General features: G+C 34.0%; 1 protein-coding gene across 1 annotated transcript; it reads left to right on the top strand.

The window, feature by feature from the left end:
- The first annotated feature begins 1,172 nt into the window (after positions 1-1,172).
- Positions 1,173-10,529, top strand: LOC111043013. Its single transcript, XM_022327785.1, has 2 exons — positions 1,173-1,338; positions 9,271-10,529. Exons 1-2 carry the CDS (start codon positions 1,288-1,290, stop codon positions 9,961-9,963), a joined length of 744 nt encoding a protein of 247 aa, XP_022183477.1. The 5' UTR covers positions 1,173-1,287; the 3' UTR covers positions 9,964-10,529.
- Positions 10,530-20,764: the final 10,235 nt, after the last annotated feature.

Raw genomic sequence — 20,764 nt, 5'->3', positions numbered from 1 at the left:
ATATTACGAGTAAGCGTAAAAAAAATGTACCGAGCGAAGGTCGTTGTCGTTGAGTAGGTAAATATTTTCGAAACGAAAAAAAAATTCCTCTCAAGAGGTCAAGATTCGATAGAAAATAATGTTTATGTATAGGCACGCCAAATGCGGTCGGCGCGTATCTCGGCTGCGGCAGCGATGTCTCCAAACGGCCGCGGCCAGTTATATATAATATTATTATATTATTGTAATAAGATCGGAATTCGCCGACGGCCAACGCCACCGCCGCCGGAGCAACGGTTAATAAAATATATGCACACGGACACGCAACACATACTCCGAGTGATGTCGAGGAGGTAGTGGTGGTGACGGTGGTCGATGATGAGGAGGAGGAGGAGGTGGAGTAGAATACGCGATCGGACGTGTCGGTGCAGATGTCACCGAGATCGCCGCCGCCGCCGCCGGAAAACCCAGTCACCGCGGGAGGCGTCGAGTGACCAGCGGTAGTTGTGCCTGGTACGTACGTACGATTATAAAGCGCATCAGTAGCAGAACTTACTGTGTATACCATATCGGTACACGGGTACCGCTATGTATATATATATATATTTCGTTGGTACACCGTATACCGAGGAGGACGACATGCGGTGGCGATTTATAAAAAAAAAAATCAAAAATGACGTACCGGCGTTATAATATTGTGTATCCCGGTATCCGTGACAGCTGCGGTGTTTACGCATTCATTATATTATATTGTAAACGTCAGTTTGATCGGTGAGGCGCCAGACCGCGGAATTCCGTCTCTGCATAAACATATAAACTCTAACACATCAAGATAAATCTAATAGTTTATAAAACGCGTTTGTTTTATGAATATTTTTTTTCACCAATAATAATAATATTACGCTAGGCGGTAAAGTCTCACCCCCGCGCCGCCCACTACCGTATCCCGCTCATCAAGGTCTCGGTCTATTACCATCGCCTCCGGTCGCCGCCGACACGATCACCGGCCACCACCCATCACCGCCACCGTCACCGGCCGTCCAGCGTCATCGCGATAACGTCCCGTTTTTGTTTTGGTTACTTTTTTTTTTTCCCGTTTTCTCGCCCCGCGGCCATCCGGTGGCGGTCCGGCGCGCCGCGTACTTATCGCACGCGCGCGCACGGCCACCACCACCGCCGCCGTAGCCGTCGTCGTCGCGCGCGCCAGCCTCGTCGCGGCCAGTGTAACCCGCGACGTCCGACCATGCGCAAACGCCCGGACCACAGCTGCAGCCGGCACGTCGCGACGACACCGTGAAGAGACGAGATATGCGCGGCACTGCGCTCTTCGCCACCGTCGCCGTCCTCCTAACCCTCTTGGTCAGTATTATATATAGAACGACTTTAATCCTCGTGCCCTTCTTTCCCTCGTAATTTAATATATTTAAATATATTATATACTATAATATCTGCCCCGGCAAACGTTGAGCTAGAGAATTTTTTCAAAATAAAATTTTTTCGAGTCGGGTATAGATAACACCTAACAAAAACTAAACCTAACAGAGCGCAAACCGAACTTCCTACGAAGGAACACGACTTCGACGAGGTTTGATGGTTTCCGAGAATAGCCACATATATATGTAGGAACTAACAAACGCTCAGTTATTTTTATAGAAATATATATAGATATAATATATATATATATAATTATTATAGTGTACTTGTTTATGTGCCTGCGAAATAATCGGAAGCATTTTTAAGTCTTACGGGAACATTCGTGATAACGGTATTCCAGACTGGGCTTCTCCCGCGAGAGAAACTGCAGCAACGCTCCAAATGATAATAATATTACAGTAAAATCCCGCCAAGACGGAACCGCTTGGCATCCTAAAATGTTTCCGTCTTGACGGAGTTTTCGACTTTACGAGACTCACATTCATTATGCATTTGACCAAAGACATTGTCCGTGTTACCGGGGTTACCGTCTTACCGCGAAGTTTTACTGTCTCATTATACTTCCCCGCGAAACGTTGGCTTTTGCCAACGGGTGTTTCGTACCCATTTATGTTTAATATATCGCTAAAGTTTTCCCACCAGAAAATCTATCGTCGCAGGAAAAGCCATATTTGGTAGCCCGCGTTCGTCTTTCGCATCACACATAAATACATAATTCGACTGCACGGCCGCAGCTAATAAGACACACACACACACATTACTATATGTAATATTATATTATTGTAATATTTTGTATGTAGGTATCACGCGATATTAAGCTCCTTCGGAATCCGGTTATACGTAGGTGAGTTATATATTATTGTATTATTGTGTGTGCCCAGTTTGTCGTGTGCGACCGTATAATATAATAATATGGTTTAATGACCCAAACAGTACAACGTTTCCGATAATCAAACCGCCGATTGTTTTATTTTAAAGTATATTATCACAGTATTAAAAAGCTCGATCCTGACCGAGAAACATATTATTATGTCGGAAACGCAATAATATGTTTCTGACATTTTCGTCGACAAATATTTATGTTACCGCTAATAACGTGAAATTCGCGTGCTCTTGACAATTTTTTCTTTGGTCTGGACCGGAGGCTTAAAGCCTAGTATGTAAAGTTTATATATTATATTTAACGCTTATAATTACCATTGTTTCGTGTTTTTCATATATTTTCACCCTTTCCACACAACATATTTAATATTTCTATTATAATACGAGTATTGAAGTCGTTGTATGATAAACAGTAAATTTGCCAAGTGCTTATAATATAATACATATATAATAATATAGTCAATAGGGGGAATCGTTTTGTACATTATATATCGGAGGGCCATCCCTCCGTCGGCACCCAGCTCTCCAATGGGTTTTACATATTTTGTTGTTTGATTATAATGTGGCACTAACTGCAAGCTCAGCGTGGATGCATCCATTCAAATGCCATGAGTTTTAGTAAAAATGCCGAAGGTCTCATTGGTGTAAGGATTAAGGATATTATATAACAAACGTAAGTCATAATAATATTATCACAATTTGTAGGTACGTCATTGCGCTCGACGACGTTGAAATTCAGTAGGTTCGATTTTAAATTGTTCTTTCACGACCACGAATTCATAGGTCCTCAAAGACTATGTGTATAAAATTATAACAATAATCGGTTTTAAAAACCGATAATCCATATTCCATACATTTTCGCTGTAAATTGTTTTGTTTTGAATAAATACAATCTGAGATAGGTACGTCAAGTAGTATATTATAGTAATAGTTGTTTATACTAAATACCTACTGAAAGATACTATAATAAATTAAAAACACAACATTTTTGTAAAATAAATACTTTTTTGTCGTTATAGCTTTTGGAAATTATGATGTATAATATTTTAACAGTTTTATAGTTTGAAGCAAAATATTTTTCTGTAAACTGCGATTTATAAAATTATTGAACAATAATTTCTCGTTTAAGCGTGTACTTGGTATAACTTTTAAATGTTAACCAATTGAAACTCAGTTATTTCAAATCACGGAGAATCACCAGTAAATAACGTTTTTATTATGATACCTATGTCTATAAACGCGTAAAGCACTAAGGCCCAAATACTTATTGTAAAACAAATTTACAGATTATATTTTACCAACTTAATATAATACAATATATATAAGTAACTTTTAAAGTATTTATTGTTTTGACGAGGAAAATGGTTGAACACCACATTTCTTTATATTATGCTATCCACTATCTCAAGTCTTGTAAAAAATTGAAATGCTTATAAATAAAAATAAATCAAAGTTAGCTAAATATTTTGTATATTATTAAATTGTCTCAAACATTTTATTTTTTTTCAAACTATAAAGCTAAAAATATAGTAAAAAGTTATATTTTTCGAATAATGTAGCAGGTTGCGAGTGTTTTTCCGATCTAATTTTCTAGGTCGGTACATAAATACTTCTGAAACAGTGAAACTTATTTTAAATTTCAAATTACTATAAATCTTTCCAAAAACACGAACGCGATATAAATTCAAGAGGCAAAAAATTATAATTTTAAAATACGATCGACGATTGCTAAAAAAAAATATGTGTGCATTAAATTGTATTATATTATACGAACACTGTCATGTCGTAACGAGTGAATAATATATGATATTAATTGTGATCACATCGTAAGACATTAATTCAGTGTGCTGCAGTGTATTGTAATACAATATTATGTAAAGAGTATAAAACTCATTATTCATAATATAAATATGTGTAGAATAGTTATGATATTAATATATGATACACATTTGAGACCCGTATTCGTTAAACATTTTCAATTTATAAAAATTATAAAAAGCAAATGTCCCTCACGGGTAAAAACTTAATGGTAATAATGTAAAACATTATAATAATAATATAGGTACACTTATTAGGAACTCTCAGCTGTCTGCGTATAAAATAATAAATACACCTACATTAATGTATTATTTTAAAAGTTGATATACAAAAAATAATATGTACGTGATATGTGCGTTTGTAGAATTATTATTATTATTTATTATTGTGTATTTTTTTTACATTGGCCGCAGGCGCTAGCGAAGATTTGCAAATTGCGATCGAAGCGTACACAAAACCATAGGGGTTCGAATGTCAGCATGTTTAGGCATGATGTATATGTAACTATGAATATTATTATAATTAATATACATTCATTCCATTTTTCGCTAACCATTTGACATTGCGCCATGACACTCGCTGGTGCATTAATTCATCAAACGGGGTATTGTGTCTAATTATTGTGTTGTGCACATCGCTTATTATACTTATCCACGAAGAAAACGTGATTATATTTTTGTCTAAAAAGAACTTAAAAAGGATTTGTCCGATTACCCTTCTAAATTTATTTTTGTATAATATATTATAATGCAGATAATTATTGATATGATTCGTTATCATTAAATAATTACTATTTTTATCGATTTTAAAAACGTAGGTAGGTTGTAGGTGTTTAATAGAATCGGTATATTTTATAGGTTTTTATTAATTATATCATTCAAAATATACCAACTGGAAACTAGGAACTCGGGAATCTTTACACCCGGGGGAAAATAATACTCCCAACGAAGACACTTTTTATTTTTGTGGTCAATATTATGAGCTAATTAAAATGTATTCACTACATGCGGTCCACAAGAAATTTTCAAAAAAAAATTTTCAATATCCTATAGTGGAGACCGCTGCAGCAGGTGTAGAATGTAGATAGATATTGAAATCATTATTGCATAATATATATGACATTCAACTGATTCTGATGGTCGCCGATGGATAAATAGCTATGTCGGTCGTGTTAAAATTTCAAAACTTTTTTCGCGAGTCTCAAAAATATAATATCAAAAATCATTTCGATTTCTTACTAACGTGACGGCGATCATGATAACTACTTGTAAGTGCGTACAGTTCCAGCGGAGATCGTTCGTAAGTCAAAATTCGTCCTGCGAAGAGGCGTCCGCGAAGAACGTACGTATATTTTTTTTGAAAAAAATATTATTAATATTATAATATTAATAAGTCATTTACTATAAAGCTCCGTTGGGGTAGATTGTGCGGTGCTTGACCGCGAAATATTCTAAACATTCCGATAAGTGCGTTGGTTTGTGTGTGCATGTGTGTGCGTGTGCACGCGAAAAAGGGCATTCGGCTAATAGCGTTCAAGGCCGTCAACACGTGCAGCGTAATATTATATAGTGCGAGAACATATTATATTATATATAGACGACGAAGTCCTAGACATTGCGACAATATAATACAATCATGAGCGCATTTCGAATCGTAAATTACAAACGTTTTTTAATTATGGCCCTCGGATCGATGTATATATTTTTTCACGTAGTAGGCAGGTACGGCACGTGCGCATTCGAGTCTGCGCATATTATTATACATCACATAGATACGCGTGTACCTCTATATAATATACATATATATATATATTTATATATTGATTACACACCCAATATATGTTGCCAGCCATTATGCGTGCCTGTGTATGTGAATACTATACACATATAATAAAATATTATATATAAATTCGCACTTCTGTCTGCGGTGGCTATTATAACTAATAAGTCCAAATCGTTTTCTTTGACGGAGTTCGGCGGCTGCCGCGGACGTACCCACATATATATAATATTATTATCGCCTATATATTATTATTATTACTCATTAGGTATCGTATACAGCTTCGGGGCATGCATCCAGCGCGATCGGTATTCGGCAACCGGTTGTCTATTTTCGAAATAATAAGGCCACGAAACGTACGTACGTATAATATATATAAGTGTACTTGGCAGGGCGCCTATACATTGTGTGTGTGTGTGTGTGTGTGTGACCCACGACCTAGTCGAAAACGCATCGACGAGACGACGATTAACAAATCCGATAATAACATTATAATATCACCTCGGATTTGCGTAATAATTATAATAATATACCTCATAAATATCATCGCAGGTTTTTTTGTTTCGGTTAAAAAAACTCTATAATATGGAATTTTATTATGATACACGTCGTAGAACTACTCTATATTAAAATAAAGTGCAGAGTTGCGTTATCGGACGACGATTTTTTTAAACTTTTCGTCCATCTGTCCGGTCCCCGACGTCGAAGGATTCGTTTATTTATTTAATCTTATTTCGATTGTTTTATAATAATATATAATATGGGTCCGTCGGGAAAATCGAAAACGCGTCTCGACTCATCTGCGCAGTCGGACGATGACGAATCGGATTCGGAGCGTATAAAATATTTTCGCAGCTTGTCGGATTTAGGGCAAAGAAAGTGTTGAAATCAGTCCACCACGCGAGAATTGCGATTATAATAAAATAGTAATATGGATACGCGACCCGTATAAAATCTATCGGCAACGACGCCGGCTTTGTATGTATAAATACATCAGTTTCATCGGAGTCGTCGGACCTATCAAATTAAACGTTTAACCGTATTATAGTAATGGTAGGTAGGTACCTATGTTCATTAACAACGGGACGAATCGAAAACGAAAAGTTATTATTTCTAATACCTACTTATTAATATTGTCTATCCGAAACAGACTCGAAAAATACCATCGTTGAACTAGATCACGCAAGTAAGATCATAGTATAAACTAATCGAGTGATGACCTATAATACGTATGTTTATAATATGATGTCTCTGGTCAACTTATTGCCAGTATCTATATGTGCATGCTGGTAAAAACCACTCAGACGTGGTACATCGCACTTTTTAAAAATCTCAGTCGTTATGACACCAATGTGTTTTATTGCCTTTATTATTATTAGTCGACGAATATTACCCTAATAATTTGTTTAAAAAAACACAATTAAACAAATGACCTGGTTTAGTTTTGCCGGTTTTATGTCTTGAAAAGTTATTAAAAATAAAGCAACTTGATAAATTAAGATGCTTTCCTAGTTATTTTAACGTATTATTTGCCTAAAATAATTAGTTGATATAGCTTGAATGAGCCATATAGTGTTGATATAACTACGTACCGTGCACTGTGTAATTATTTATTACGTTTATATAGAAAACGATTAATATAGGTGTGTGATTACAGGATATACTTTCATTTCGGTGTAGATCAACGCCGTTGATATTTTTCAAGGTACCTACACGCAAATATAATTTACTTCGATATTCCAATTTATTTTAATTACAATGTAATTATTACGCATTAAAGTGATTCAACCCAATTGTTTATGTAAACACGAGAGTGTGCGTTATCGCGGTGTTTTATAACTATAATAACTAATAAGACAATATACCTGGTGGTAATTATACTCAGTAAAGTTGTTCGTAAACCCCTAAGCCAACAAGAGCGGATAATATTATATTATACATTTATCATGGGAAACAACTCGAAAAACAATAACTCGTGACGTATGTATAATACGATATTATAAATAATATCTCTTTCCTATTTTCACATAATTTATGATTGATGAGATTGACGGCGGACTGTAAGTCGATATAATCACATGTATTTTATTATAATGTACCTATTATACCCATACAATCGAAAAGGAACAACCAAAAGACTATTTACTTTGTATTGAGTCGTCCATAATTTGTTGTGTTGTTTATTTATTTATTTATATTTTGATCACATTATCTCGGTTGACATATTTAGAACCAGGTTAGAGCTTAGAGGTAAGCCAGTGTGACGTTTCGTATTTTAATCATATTTTAGTCCATGGTTTTAAACAACAATTTATAAGTAATAATAAATACAACAATCAATAACCATTTGACCAGTGTAACGACTCGACGACAAGTTGAATACTTTTCAACTTTGTGCTAATACCCGGTAACATGGTATGTTAAAAAGATAACCACATTGTTCAGCCAACTGGGTGAAACACAACAACACAGATATTTTATAACGTTGTGTTAAATTATAGACGACACGATAGAGTCACACTCTTAAGGTGAGTTTTTATTTATACACATTACACTTGTACTAGTTTGATGATTGATGAACGTTCACGTTCGCCTTGAATGCACGTTTCATATTGGCTGACATTGGTAATTCGGATTCAGGATTAAATGGTTATAATTTATGAACGAAATTGTTGAACTAGATCCAACAAAATGGTAATTTGGTTTATCGTGTTAATAACGTATAAGCATACTGGTATACCAAAATCTTATCATGGATACCAATCAGTCATAGCAGATTGTTTTTAGGGCTTTGGAAGTAGTAAATGGACGCTCTCTTCTCTCATGTCGTCACATTTAGTAAAAATTGAAAACATTAGTCATTGTATTATATTATTATGTAGGTACGCGGATTGCATATTTTCTATTTTTTTTTAACTTTTTAATAAAAAAAATACATCTCAGTGTAGTGATGACAAATTTCAGAAACTTAATATTAAAGAAATTTCTGTAATTTAAAAATTAAATTGTATTTTTTGATAGATCTTGATTTTTACTTAAGATGCTTAAAAATTAGAAGTACTCGTTGAAGTTTGAAGTATATTTCATTAGGTACATTAAAAATATACTTTTCAAATGTGTTATCAATTTCAATATTTTGTTTTTCAACATAATTAATAAGTACAGAGGTAATGATAACATTAATATTTGTGCGGTAGTATAGAATTCACAGTGTACTATTAATTTATCTCAACCAAATTACTTATGTATAAAATATTTTAATTAAGTATGTAAATTGTAAATAATAACATTTTTTCTTGGAAATGTCTCTCAGAAATGTTTTACTTACATTACCATTTTAGGCATTTAATTAATTGTTTGTTTCGTGTTGTCTTGCAGGTATCGCATTGCGCGGGCCGCCCTTGGCATCAACGGCGGCAGCAGCGGCAGAGACCACCAGTGCCACCAACACGGCCGCCGGTGGCGGTGACGGTCGCATCGATTTACGCAGAATACGATGATCCGTCCGTGGCCGTCAACGGTCATCCGCCCTCGTCGGACCAGAGCCTGCAGCAGCAGGAATCACCGGAACCGGATTACGGGGAACCGGGGCGGATGTACGTGGAACCAGAACGGGTGTACGCCGAACCGGAACAGAACTATGAGGTAGACGAGGCGGTGAGCGTGCTGAGCGACGGGCGCGTGCACGGAGTGCAGCAGCAACCGACTCCGACGACCGCGGTGTCCGGGAGTTACGACGTCAGCAGCACCACCGATAGCGGCAGCACCGACATCGCCATCACCGGCTTCACCACCGCTTCAAACACCCCCACGACCACCTCTACTACTACTACGACCACGACCCAGGCGATGGAAACCCGGAAGAGCGGTTACGTGGTGGACGGAAAACACTACCGGAAGTACAGGGTCGAGGAAGAGACGCCGGACGGGTTCATCGTGGGCGAGTACGGAGTGGTCAGCCATCACGACGGCACCACCAGAGGCGTCCGGTATACGGCCGACAGCAGCATCAACCCGCGGGTCATATACGAAGCACTGGCCAAGTTCTTGGCCCTCAGGCGTCGCCGGTAGACGCCGCGGACGGACGACGGTGAACTGCCGCTGGCCAGCCGGACGATGTTCAGCTGATCGTACATCACAATATTATTATAGTATAATAATCATCGATTATCAATATTATAGTATAGGTCGGTTCGCTGCCGTTCGAAACTATCTTTTTTTTTTTTTTTTTTAAAACGAAATTTCTAGTCAGGTTCTATTATACTTGTCGCCGCCGCCGCCGCCATCGTCGTCGTCGCCAATCACAGCCGGCCTCAAAACGAATAATCAGAAGACCAACAACAAACATCGTACTCAAACATAATATAATAATAATAATCATGATAATAATAATAATATATTATAAATATTAGCTCGCGCGCGCGCGCGTCTTGTCCGAATCGCGTTCAGTGCCATTTTCCGCGAACAGTGTGACGAACCTACGTATATATAATATATATTATAAGACACGCTCACTCGGAATATAATATAATAATATGTTTTTTACTGTGACTGAATGAAAATTTGGAAAAATGTATATTTATATAACAATAAACATTATGTTTCGATCGAAATAAACGTGCGTAACATATAATATACAACATATTCTTATTATTATATACTATTGTGTATCAGTAACAAGAAGCTTATTGTTTCTCGCGTCATCGTAAATAACGAGAAATTAGCGAACGGTGTGTGTGCGTTTTGTTCTCTCTCTTAGTCGGCCCGCTCAGAATTTTAAAAGTTTGATCAAATTGTAAATTTGATTTTACTATGGTGAAATTGAACATCAACGTTTTATTAAAACAATTTTATCAGGGTGTCCAAATTGTTTGAGTTGGTGTAAGTATTTGCAATCGTGTTAGAATTCGAAATCCTAGATCCTCATAAATGACAGAAAACAAAATCGCTGGTACTAATAATACTACTAATGAGTATAATGACGATATAAGGACCACAAGAATACGGGGCGATGTACCTAAATCGAAGTAACAGTGCCTAACCTTAATAGCTATATTTTAATTTCAATCCTTATTTCGAAATATTTAATATAATATGATATTTAGTAGTACGATCTATTATGATCTACCTATAATATATTATATATGTGCTCCTAAGTAACTGTATTTCACAATACGACTCAGCCTAATAGATCTATCCCCGAAAATCGAAATATTATGTAGGTACACCATGTTTGTTGTTTTAATTTTACCAGACGGATCGAAGGTCACGGCCTTATATAATTCATTGGCACAGTACACTATAATGATTGCATGTGTGTTGCAGGGAAGTAGGTATATACTCTGTACATAGGTATAATATGTCTGGACACGGCGACCATATACCGCAAAACGCTTATGTTTCTATCGTTGCAGTATTTTTGCACCATAATATTATGACCGTGTTTAAATATATAAATACCAACTTCCGGTGCTATGCGGTTTGATACGACAAACTGGAAGAGAAATATTATAATATGCATAATATATATCTCTTCCTGCGCCGGTCACCTACATCATATATATTATAAGTATTTCAATATAATATTTTATTATATATTAAAACATGAATTATGCGTCCGGTCGACCTGAATTACGACACTATACATAAGTGACTTCAATCGACGATCCATATACCTACTTGCATGTATACAAGCACCTGTATAATATGTATTCCTAAACCTTTTTTTTGTCTAGTTCAGTCCACAGACGGTGATTGGGGGGGGGGGGGGGGGGTTGCTTGAGCTTGTGCTTACCCCACCCGAAAAGATTGAAAACGCCCCAACAATTATTCGGCATTTTTCGAATCCCCACTTTTGATTTTATAAAGAAAACCCAAACTAAAATTCAATCAAATCTCCGCTTATGGTGAATCGAAGACCCGATATTAATACATTATATCGTCTAAAAGCGACTCGTTTTTAAATTAAAATTAAAATGTTTATTATTTTATTTTATTTTCATCGTCTCGACGATACACTATATTATATTATGATACGCGACAGATTAGGTTTACACGGATTCACGATATTCATACATATACCCGTATAATATAATATATAGATCTGACATACCCGTGTATTACATACATATAGGTATGCGTGTCTCCGCAGCGTAGTGCGTAGTTTGTTCATTTTTTTACAATAACGTTTTTCTCGTCTTTTTAATCCGCCGTGGAAATTAAAGTCGATTTCCACGGTACGTACCCGTGTGTGCGTGTGTGTCGGAGAACGCTACACAAGACGATGGTCACAACGACCTCAATGGATGTCATTGCCGTTGGGCAATACCTATCGTCGGACGAATGACGCGTGTGTGCGGTTATCACACATCGGAGGAAACCGAGAATGAATAATTGTGTTTTTTTTTTTTTCTGGTGAATATACTTGTATATTATTTTTATTATATTTTTTTAAAATTATTTTGATGCGATCATATTAGTAGTACCGTTAAGATTTACGTCTGCAGCAGTATGCGGAATGATCGATTTAAATTATCATCACCGTGTAATCAAACGTACAGCAGTCGATGTATAGGTACAATGTTCGTGCTGGCGTCGAAATTTGGTCGGGGTGGGACAGCAGATGCAGTGGGTGTGCACTTACAGCTCTTGTGTGATTTTCTTGAAGTTTGTATTATAATTTATAGTACCTAGCCGTTTCGCAGCCGTAGTAATTCCCATAAATCGTATATAATATTATTATCATAAAATATGTTCTGAAAACGTTATTGTTTATTGTAGGTATATAATAATATGTAGTTAAGTAGGTATACTAAAGTTGGACTTTTAAGAGAGCCGTTCCCTAGGATCATCGCTCATAACGATCCATAATATGTAGGACCAACTGAAAAGCAGAATGTATGGGATGTATTCCAACTAGGCGTGATGTCCAATTTAATCAAAAATATCCAGACTATAGGGAATTGACTAATATATTATTAATCAGCCGCACAAAATAGTGTGACAAATTTTAATACTTATAGATATTATAAAGACAATATTATACTACTATGATTCTATATGAATATTTAAAAATTAAAAACCCATAAGGTCTAAAGTGGTAGCAGATAGTAATGTTGCTTATATTTACTACAGCGTGTTCATAACAGCAGTTTATTTTTTGTTCTAAATCTACAAATAAACAACATTATGTATTATATACTTTGACCTATTTGTAAAAAATGCAATAGGTACATTGGTACTTGTATACTGTGGTATGTTGATATTATGTTGTACTTTCCATTTGACCTTTTCACACTATTGGCCATGTAGTACGAATTGTTATTGTTCGATATTTACTGAAATATAATATTAACGTAGGCATAAAATATAACATGAAACGCAAAATGAAAATACATTCTTAGTAAAATATAATATTATGATCTCGGTTGAGAATAGTGTGAACAATAAATAAATTACGTTTGATTAAAAATAATTTAATTATGAATTTATGATTGTGACTTAATGATATTATAGCATAGACAAATTTAATAATTACAAATATTTGCAGGTTAGTATTTTTTCTTTTAAATTACGTGATTTGTCTAACAATAATGGACATTTCAAACTATACAAGATATAAAATGTTTATACCATACATAATATATTATTCTGATGAAAATTTAAGAAAAAATAGCAGTTAATGCGTTACTATAAATAACTTCGAATCAAGAAACAGCTGATTGGATAGGTTTCTACAGTATATTATTTATATTTTTTTTTATGTAGACCATACAAAGATTGGATTTTTAATAACTGTTTACGAAATGATAATAATTAGTATCTTGCGTTATACTAATATTACATACATAAGTATATAACACTATAATAATATATTCATAAAAATGTGTAACTTGTTTATAAGACAATAAATTAGATATTCGAAAACAAGGCGTAGGTATTTACGTTTGAAAATATTAGTGAAGTGGATAATATTGTTACAGTCAGATTTATTATTTTAGTTTTAATTGAGTTTTGAAGCACATGTTTTATTTGTTTGTAATATACACCGAAATGACATATAATAATAATTAAACTTCCATTTGCAGAACATTATTATGGCTTTTTTATGTTTCATGACCAATTGATTATTGAAATATTTTTTTTTTTATATATATTCATTCTACGTCATTGCTCATTTTTGATAGATTGGGTGGAGGATTCGGTGCAGACGTTTACAGGTTCAATCAGATCTTAAAATCAAGTGCAACTGATTCTCAAGGTCGAAAAAGAACATACCTGCTGGATTACTGATATATTTTTTTCGCAATTAATTAAACTGAATCCGTATAAATATATAACTTGTATAAGGATAGAATGCTTAAAAACATGTTTTGTTTTTTCTCTAACCCACTCCGGTCATTCAACTCCAATGAGTGGTGAAAAATATGATTTCTCAAATGAAATTGAAGGTTGTTTTTATACCATTCGTACTTAACACACAATGTTTTATATAATAAAATGCTCTATAGTCACTTATCAAATACGGTATAAATCCATTGTACATTCGAATGTACATATTATATAACACATTTATAGAGGTATATGCATGGGGAATTGTTTATATTAATTAATTTACGAATAAATAAAGAAAGATTTTAAACTATAAATGGCTAAATGTATGCAACTTAACGTTAATAAATGTATTGTATGCTGACGAAAATTCCTAAATATAATTTACCTATATTATTTTACATCATTCGGGTTGTAATTAAGATCGACTTAAAAATAATAACAAAATCGTTTTCAACTTTGTTGTTCAGTTTATTTTATCATTTTATCTAATCGATATACTATACAGTATACCTATTACTTAATGTCTAATCATCTGTCAGATCAAATTCGTATTGTACCTACAATTATACCTAAAGGTAAATATATTTATTTATAAACAATATAAATAATATATGATTATAACTTTTGGACTTCGGTACATTTAGTGGTGTATGAAAAATTAATTTTTGGACATATCAAGATGCCATGGTTATAATATTATACACAATAAAAAGTGATTCGCCAAGCATATACTCATCTCCATTCTTTCTTTTAATAATGAAATTATTCATCGATTTTTGGAATATTTAAATATAACTAACCTTCAAAGACTATTTTTTCAAAGTCGTGGATCTTTTTGTACTGCTCAGGCCTGTGAATCACCAACATTTTTAAATCGCCATAGTCCCAAATCTTCTAAACCCATTATCATGAACCCATAATATCCTAAGTACTGAAAGTTAAGTAACTCAAAAACCATTCGTTCAAATTGTACTTTTGATACCTCAACATTTTCAGAAAATTTATCCGGAAAATAATTTTACAGAATTACAGTCGAAAAAAGGGTGTGTTCTCATTTGAAAAACAAAAGTTTGTGTCGTCACAGGACAATAGTAGTACAAACAAATTCAACAACTAAAAATAATGGTTTTTGAGTAAATTTAAAAGTATCAAAAATCAGAATTTGAATAATTTCATTGTTAAAGGAAAAAATGGGAGTGAGCATGATTGGTGAATCATTCTCTATGTAGTATATTCATAAATGTGTGTCATTTATGTGTGATATGTGGTTATTACTTATTGATATTGTTGATTGAAAAACAAAATAATTAGAAGTCGGAAAATCGTCGGTCGCTGTCCTGTCCAGTCTGCTTTACAGTGTCTTCGCCCAAATATCCGTGACTCGCGTTAAACGCGAACGCTTCGAAAGTTTTCACGACCTCGTACAACCGGTGTGCAGATGAGTTCAAATTTTACATTTTATTTTATTATCCACAATATTATAATAATTGTTTATTACTTGGTTTTATTGCACCGACGTCTGTTTTATTATTTTTATTAGCTTTTAACAAAAAGTTATTATAGTTCAACATTATCAATTTGGTATATACATATATCTACTAATACAAAATAAAACATATAATAATAGTTAACTGTTGTCTGTTATATATTTGCTTGCCTATAGTTTTATCGCTACGTCGCTTTTAATGTTATTTAATTATTCTATTGCCTATTTCGGTTTTTTGTATAATATAGCTATAATAGTTTGTTTGTAATAGCCTATCGACGGCGATATGAGTCAAGATGATGAGTATATAATAAACAACAATACATTATATAATTAAGTATAATATATATATATATCAATATGCGTAGTTCGAAATAGTTTAACATGCCTAAGTCGCATACACAAGTCGATGGTAAATATTTTAAATTGACGTTCTTTCTACATAAAATATTACTAATAGTTATTATTTATTAGCTTCACTAACTTGTATCGAAATAAAACCGCTCTAAAATAACTATCAATTTTTTATTTAGATAATAGTATTATTGCTTATAGGAACCTCGGTTTTGTCAGCTTATTATTATTTTTATTGGCCATACTACTCTTGTCGTTATAAATCTTTATCAAATTTTAAGTAAGCGCACGTGGGCTCAAAATGTACAATGTTCCTACACTCGGGGATTTATATTTTATTGTTTCCACTTTTATTGCCGGTTGTCCGTCTGTAGTTTACAATATGTTCTCTCGTGTTATGCACGTTTACGGTTTTTGAATGATGCAACTCTACAGTAATGATAATATAAATTAATATAAAAATATCTCGATAGTGAAATGTCAAGTGAATATGGGAATGAACTAAATACTAATCGCTTACCAGTTACCAAAGTTCAAATTTCGATTTAAAAACAAAAAAATAGAAACTCGTTCACATTCACGTGCTTACTGCTTAACTCTTATAACGTAATAGTTTTACGCTATTGCAGTGTACACTAGCTCTGTCTACAGTCTATTATACAAACATCAAATAATTACTAAATTATAAGTTTGGTCACACGTTGCACTGTTTTTACTATTTCACACATACACGTATCTACCTATAACATAAATACATAGTATGAACATCACAAAAGAGGGTAAGTCGTTTAAAAATCACTGGTATTATTCCGAAAAAAAATGTCTTCTTTTATTAACACAAAATATACATCATTTTATGGTAAAACAATCTCACTTTTTTCCCCTGTACATTTTTCACGGACTTCCTTCAATAATCGGGTAGTTAAAAAATAAAAAAATATTGGGAATAAAATAAATTGTTTGTTAATAATCGTGTACCGGGTCAGTATTTTAGTTGGGTTAAAAATACCAAAAGTCTTTTAACGTCGTTTTAAGGTATTTGTTTCTCTTGAGTATTTTTACTGGGATTGTTTTCCGCAATTATTCGTTTTCTTGACGTTTGTTGGTAAAAGTATTCAATAAAATGAGCTTTTATTATGTTTCATCTGCAAAATGTACTTCGGTCAGCAAAACGTTAATTGTTTTAGTCATACAACACGCGTGCTAAGTAGTGCAGCGTCACATTGCCATGACTCATATTATATTACTATTGACGACCAATAGTCTTATTATATCACTTGTGTGTGAATTGTACGACACCAGGTCACTTATTTACACCATCTATTGCAAGACACATATATCTGTATAATTACCCTTGAATATAATATGCGCAATGATTACTGTGCGTCGGCTACACACAATGTGCACAATTAATAGTTCAATCGTAATTGTATCGCTTAACGGCAATAATTATTGTAAAGTTATCGCACGCGTCCAACACAAAAATCGAGTAGCTGCGATCAACACTTTCGACAGAAATATTATCACAATTTTATACAGCCTGGGAACCTATCTACACACTTGTTGCACAAAGGTTCAAATACTTTCAGCAAACACTTTCATTACATATTTTTAAATATTTTTTTTTCTATTAAAATCGCGTTTCCCTCGCGGCACCGCGGTTGTCGACTAGCTGCACCGATGTGTCGGGTATTAGCATTTTCCGTACTTCTTTTTTTTCTTTTCATGTCTCGACATTTTGTAATCCGACCCGGCAAATGGCAAAAAGTGAACGGAGTCATGTTCACATCATCGTCACGTGTGTTACGCCTACGGGCGCCCCGTCAAGACGCGCATCTCCTTTTGCGTTAGAATTTTTCCCATGGGTCCAACAACAATAGCGCCGGGCAGGAAGTCTTTTTAATCCCTGCCCTTCCCCCTCCCCCTCGTACAACGTTTGTCTTCGAAAGACGAAAGAAAAAAAAAACAATAACACCCTCCTCGAATTCGTCCGCTTTCTGTGACAGGTACCAGGTCAGGTCATATTATATGTATTACATTAAATATAAATATATATATATATACGCAGCAGCAGTACGTTATTTATTATATTATATACGCAGACAGACAAAAGCTAAAACGAAGAATCAAACAAGTTTGGTTCCACAATTCATATATATCCTATATGAATAACTGTGGTGGTAGGTATGCTTGTGTATTATGCCGATGTTTCCGACAGGTACAAATTCAGAAGGAACGCAAACAATTAAATGTCTAAGTTTTCCGACGACTAGTTGGTATACTTACGTATACCTACGTGAACCGGCGTGGTTACATAATAGTAGGTATGATATACGATATCGTTAATTTAAGACGAAATCGGTGTTATTATTATTAATGCGCTGAGAAGGAAACATTATTGTACAGTCAAACCGCAATGCATGATGGCATCTCGAAACTATATATATGTATAATGATATTATTATTTTTTGTAATAGATGTTATTTTGTTATAGTGGTTTTTCTCGCTGGCACATGGAGGTATTTTAAGAGCACATGCAGTTAAATAAATTACATCCCACCCATTTTTTTTTTTTTTATTAAAATAAAATATTATTGCTACACTCTACATAATTGTGCACTTGCTATAGTCAATTTCCTCAATTACAATCACTTATTAATCACTGTAGTTCACGGAAATGAATTATTATGGACTGTATAGTTTATATTATAAATGTATAAAATTCCCTGTGACGCTAGAAATATCCCTCCCCCCGCCCCCCTGGAGGGCGCATATATGCAGTTGCAGTACTTGCTAATCTGTCTGGAAGCCACTTTATACTTTCGTATACTTATATTGTATAAAATAACAGTGTTAAACGATCATGATGGTATTAATAACGATCCCTTGATTCTCGGCCAACCACATTTGATACTCAAATATTATATGGCGTGTTTACAATACAAATTTAAAACCCGCTCCCCTACGATCTACATTCTACATACTATACCTAAGCTTTTGCTCGACGCTATTATTTCCATTTTCCTTGAGCCATGAACTATATATTATGTACTATATACTAGTTGATCCCGTTTACTTTGTTGCCCGTTAAAAATGCCAACTCTGTATGAGACTCGATGGTTATAATGAGTTCAGTATATGAGTACTTTATATAAATAATATGTTTTATTTTGATTTCGATTGCGGACACGTCGATGGGCGGCTATAAGTGCATTTCAGCCACCTTAGTAGGCAATGTGCGAATATTCAATCGTATGCATGCTTATACCAGATCTGCTCGATGAACCATTGCAGGCAACCAATAAACAAAAAAAAAAAATACCAATTTCTCCTAAATAAATTTGTATTTCTCGTACGACCAACAGCAACCGTATATAAACAAATATTTCCTTAGTTCAAAGAGTTCAGCGACATACACACGTACAGTAGAATTATATATTGAAGATGTACACATAACGCAGAGCTTATTATCCATATTTTTGTTGCTTATATTGATTTTGCACCTATATCGTCGTCTTAAACGATTATTGATTTATCTTTAAACTGTTGTAGACTGTGTGTTTGTATTTTGCTCAGGAACGGCACACTCTGTAAGTGGATTGTAGACACGCATAAGGTTTAACAAAATATATATGTGGTCCACTTTGAGATGACATCTTCCAATCTGACGTAAATATGGAGAAATTGATTTTGTAACATAAATATGTTTTTGAGGTGGACACAAGTTTTTTATTTCCCGACGATTTTTCGTAAGGTTTTCGTTGCCATGGTTACTTATTAACAAAAATATATTTATGATTCACGGATTTTCCCCGTAGAGGTAGCGTTATGTGGTCTTTTTTTTTATATACAACCAGAGTACGGATTGTCAAAGACATTTATTATATATATTTATTTAATAGTGTTTTTTGAAAATCCTGTCGTTGAATATCTCTTTAAAAATTTTAGTCACTGTAATATATATGCGTTGACACAAATATTCTCGAATGATCTCTATTGGAGGCAAAGCACTATACAAAAATGTACGAAACACCCATTGATCATATATATAGGTATGTATTAAGATATAGAATACTAGTTGAATTTACTAGTGAGTTAATCTCAAACTATTCAAATATTGTGTATGCCCTACGTTTAAATACATAGATGCTCAAATGCTCAAGCGAGAAATTCTCTATTATTTCTGACATCAATGTTCTCACTTATAACATAATAATGTCTTATGCTATACTTATGCATACGTTTTCGGTTAGGTTATAGATTAGCTAATAAATATATTGGATTGAAGTTATTTAATATTTTAACCCTTACCAGTATCGTTTCGTAATATTTATCCTAAGTATATTATTCAAATTTACGGTACCTATGTAATATATTTAATTTAACAACGAGAAAAAATGAATTTTCAATATAACTGCATAGATATTGAGTTCTATATAGTTTATAGTCGTTTGTTATATTGTACTACAATAATAAGAGGTAATAACCAATTTATTTCAGTATATTCCTAGGTATGGGTACTGAAAAAGAAATTATATTTTTTTTATGCTTTTAATTGATTAACGGGTTGTTTATTTATGAATTTTACGAAAACTTATTGTATATTATATAGAATTCTAACAGTTGTCCGAAAATTATTTTATGTTCCAATTTCAATATATGACGATAAAAGTGTTTGGTAACGGTCACTGTATTGTA

This window comes from Myzus persicae, unplaced genomic scaffold (assembly GCF_001856785.1).
Source record: "Myzus persicae strain clone G006 unplaced genomic scaffold, MPER_G0061.0, whole genome shotgun sequence".
NCBI lineage: Eukaryota > Metazoa > Arthropoda > Insecta > Hemiptera > Aphididae > Myzus > Myzus persicae.
Note: the sequence above shows the minus strand (reverse complement) of the source record. Positions and strands in the feature narration are given on the sequence as shown.

Excerpts from the sequence above, each read along its gene's own strand:
- LOC111043013 (XM_022327785.1), top strand. The coding sequence starts at position 1,288 with ATGCGCGGCACTGCGCTCTTCGCCACCGTCGCCGTCCTCCTAACCCTC. Across the intron at positions 1,339-9,270 it reads CCGTCCTCCTAACCCTCTTG|GTATCGCATTGCGCGGGCCG; the intron begins GTCAGTATTATA and ends GTTGTCTTGCAG.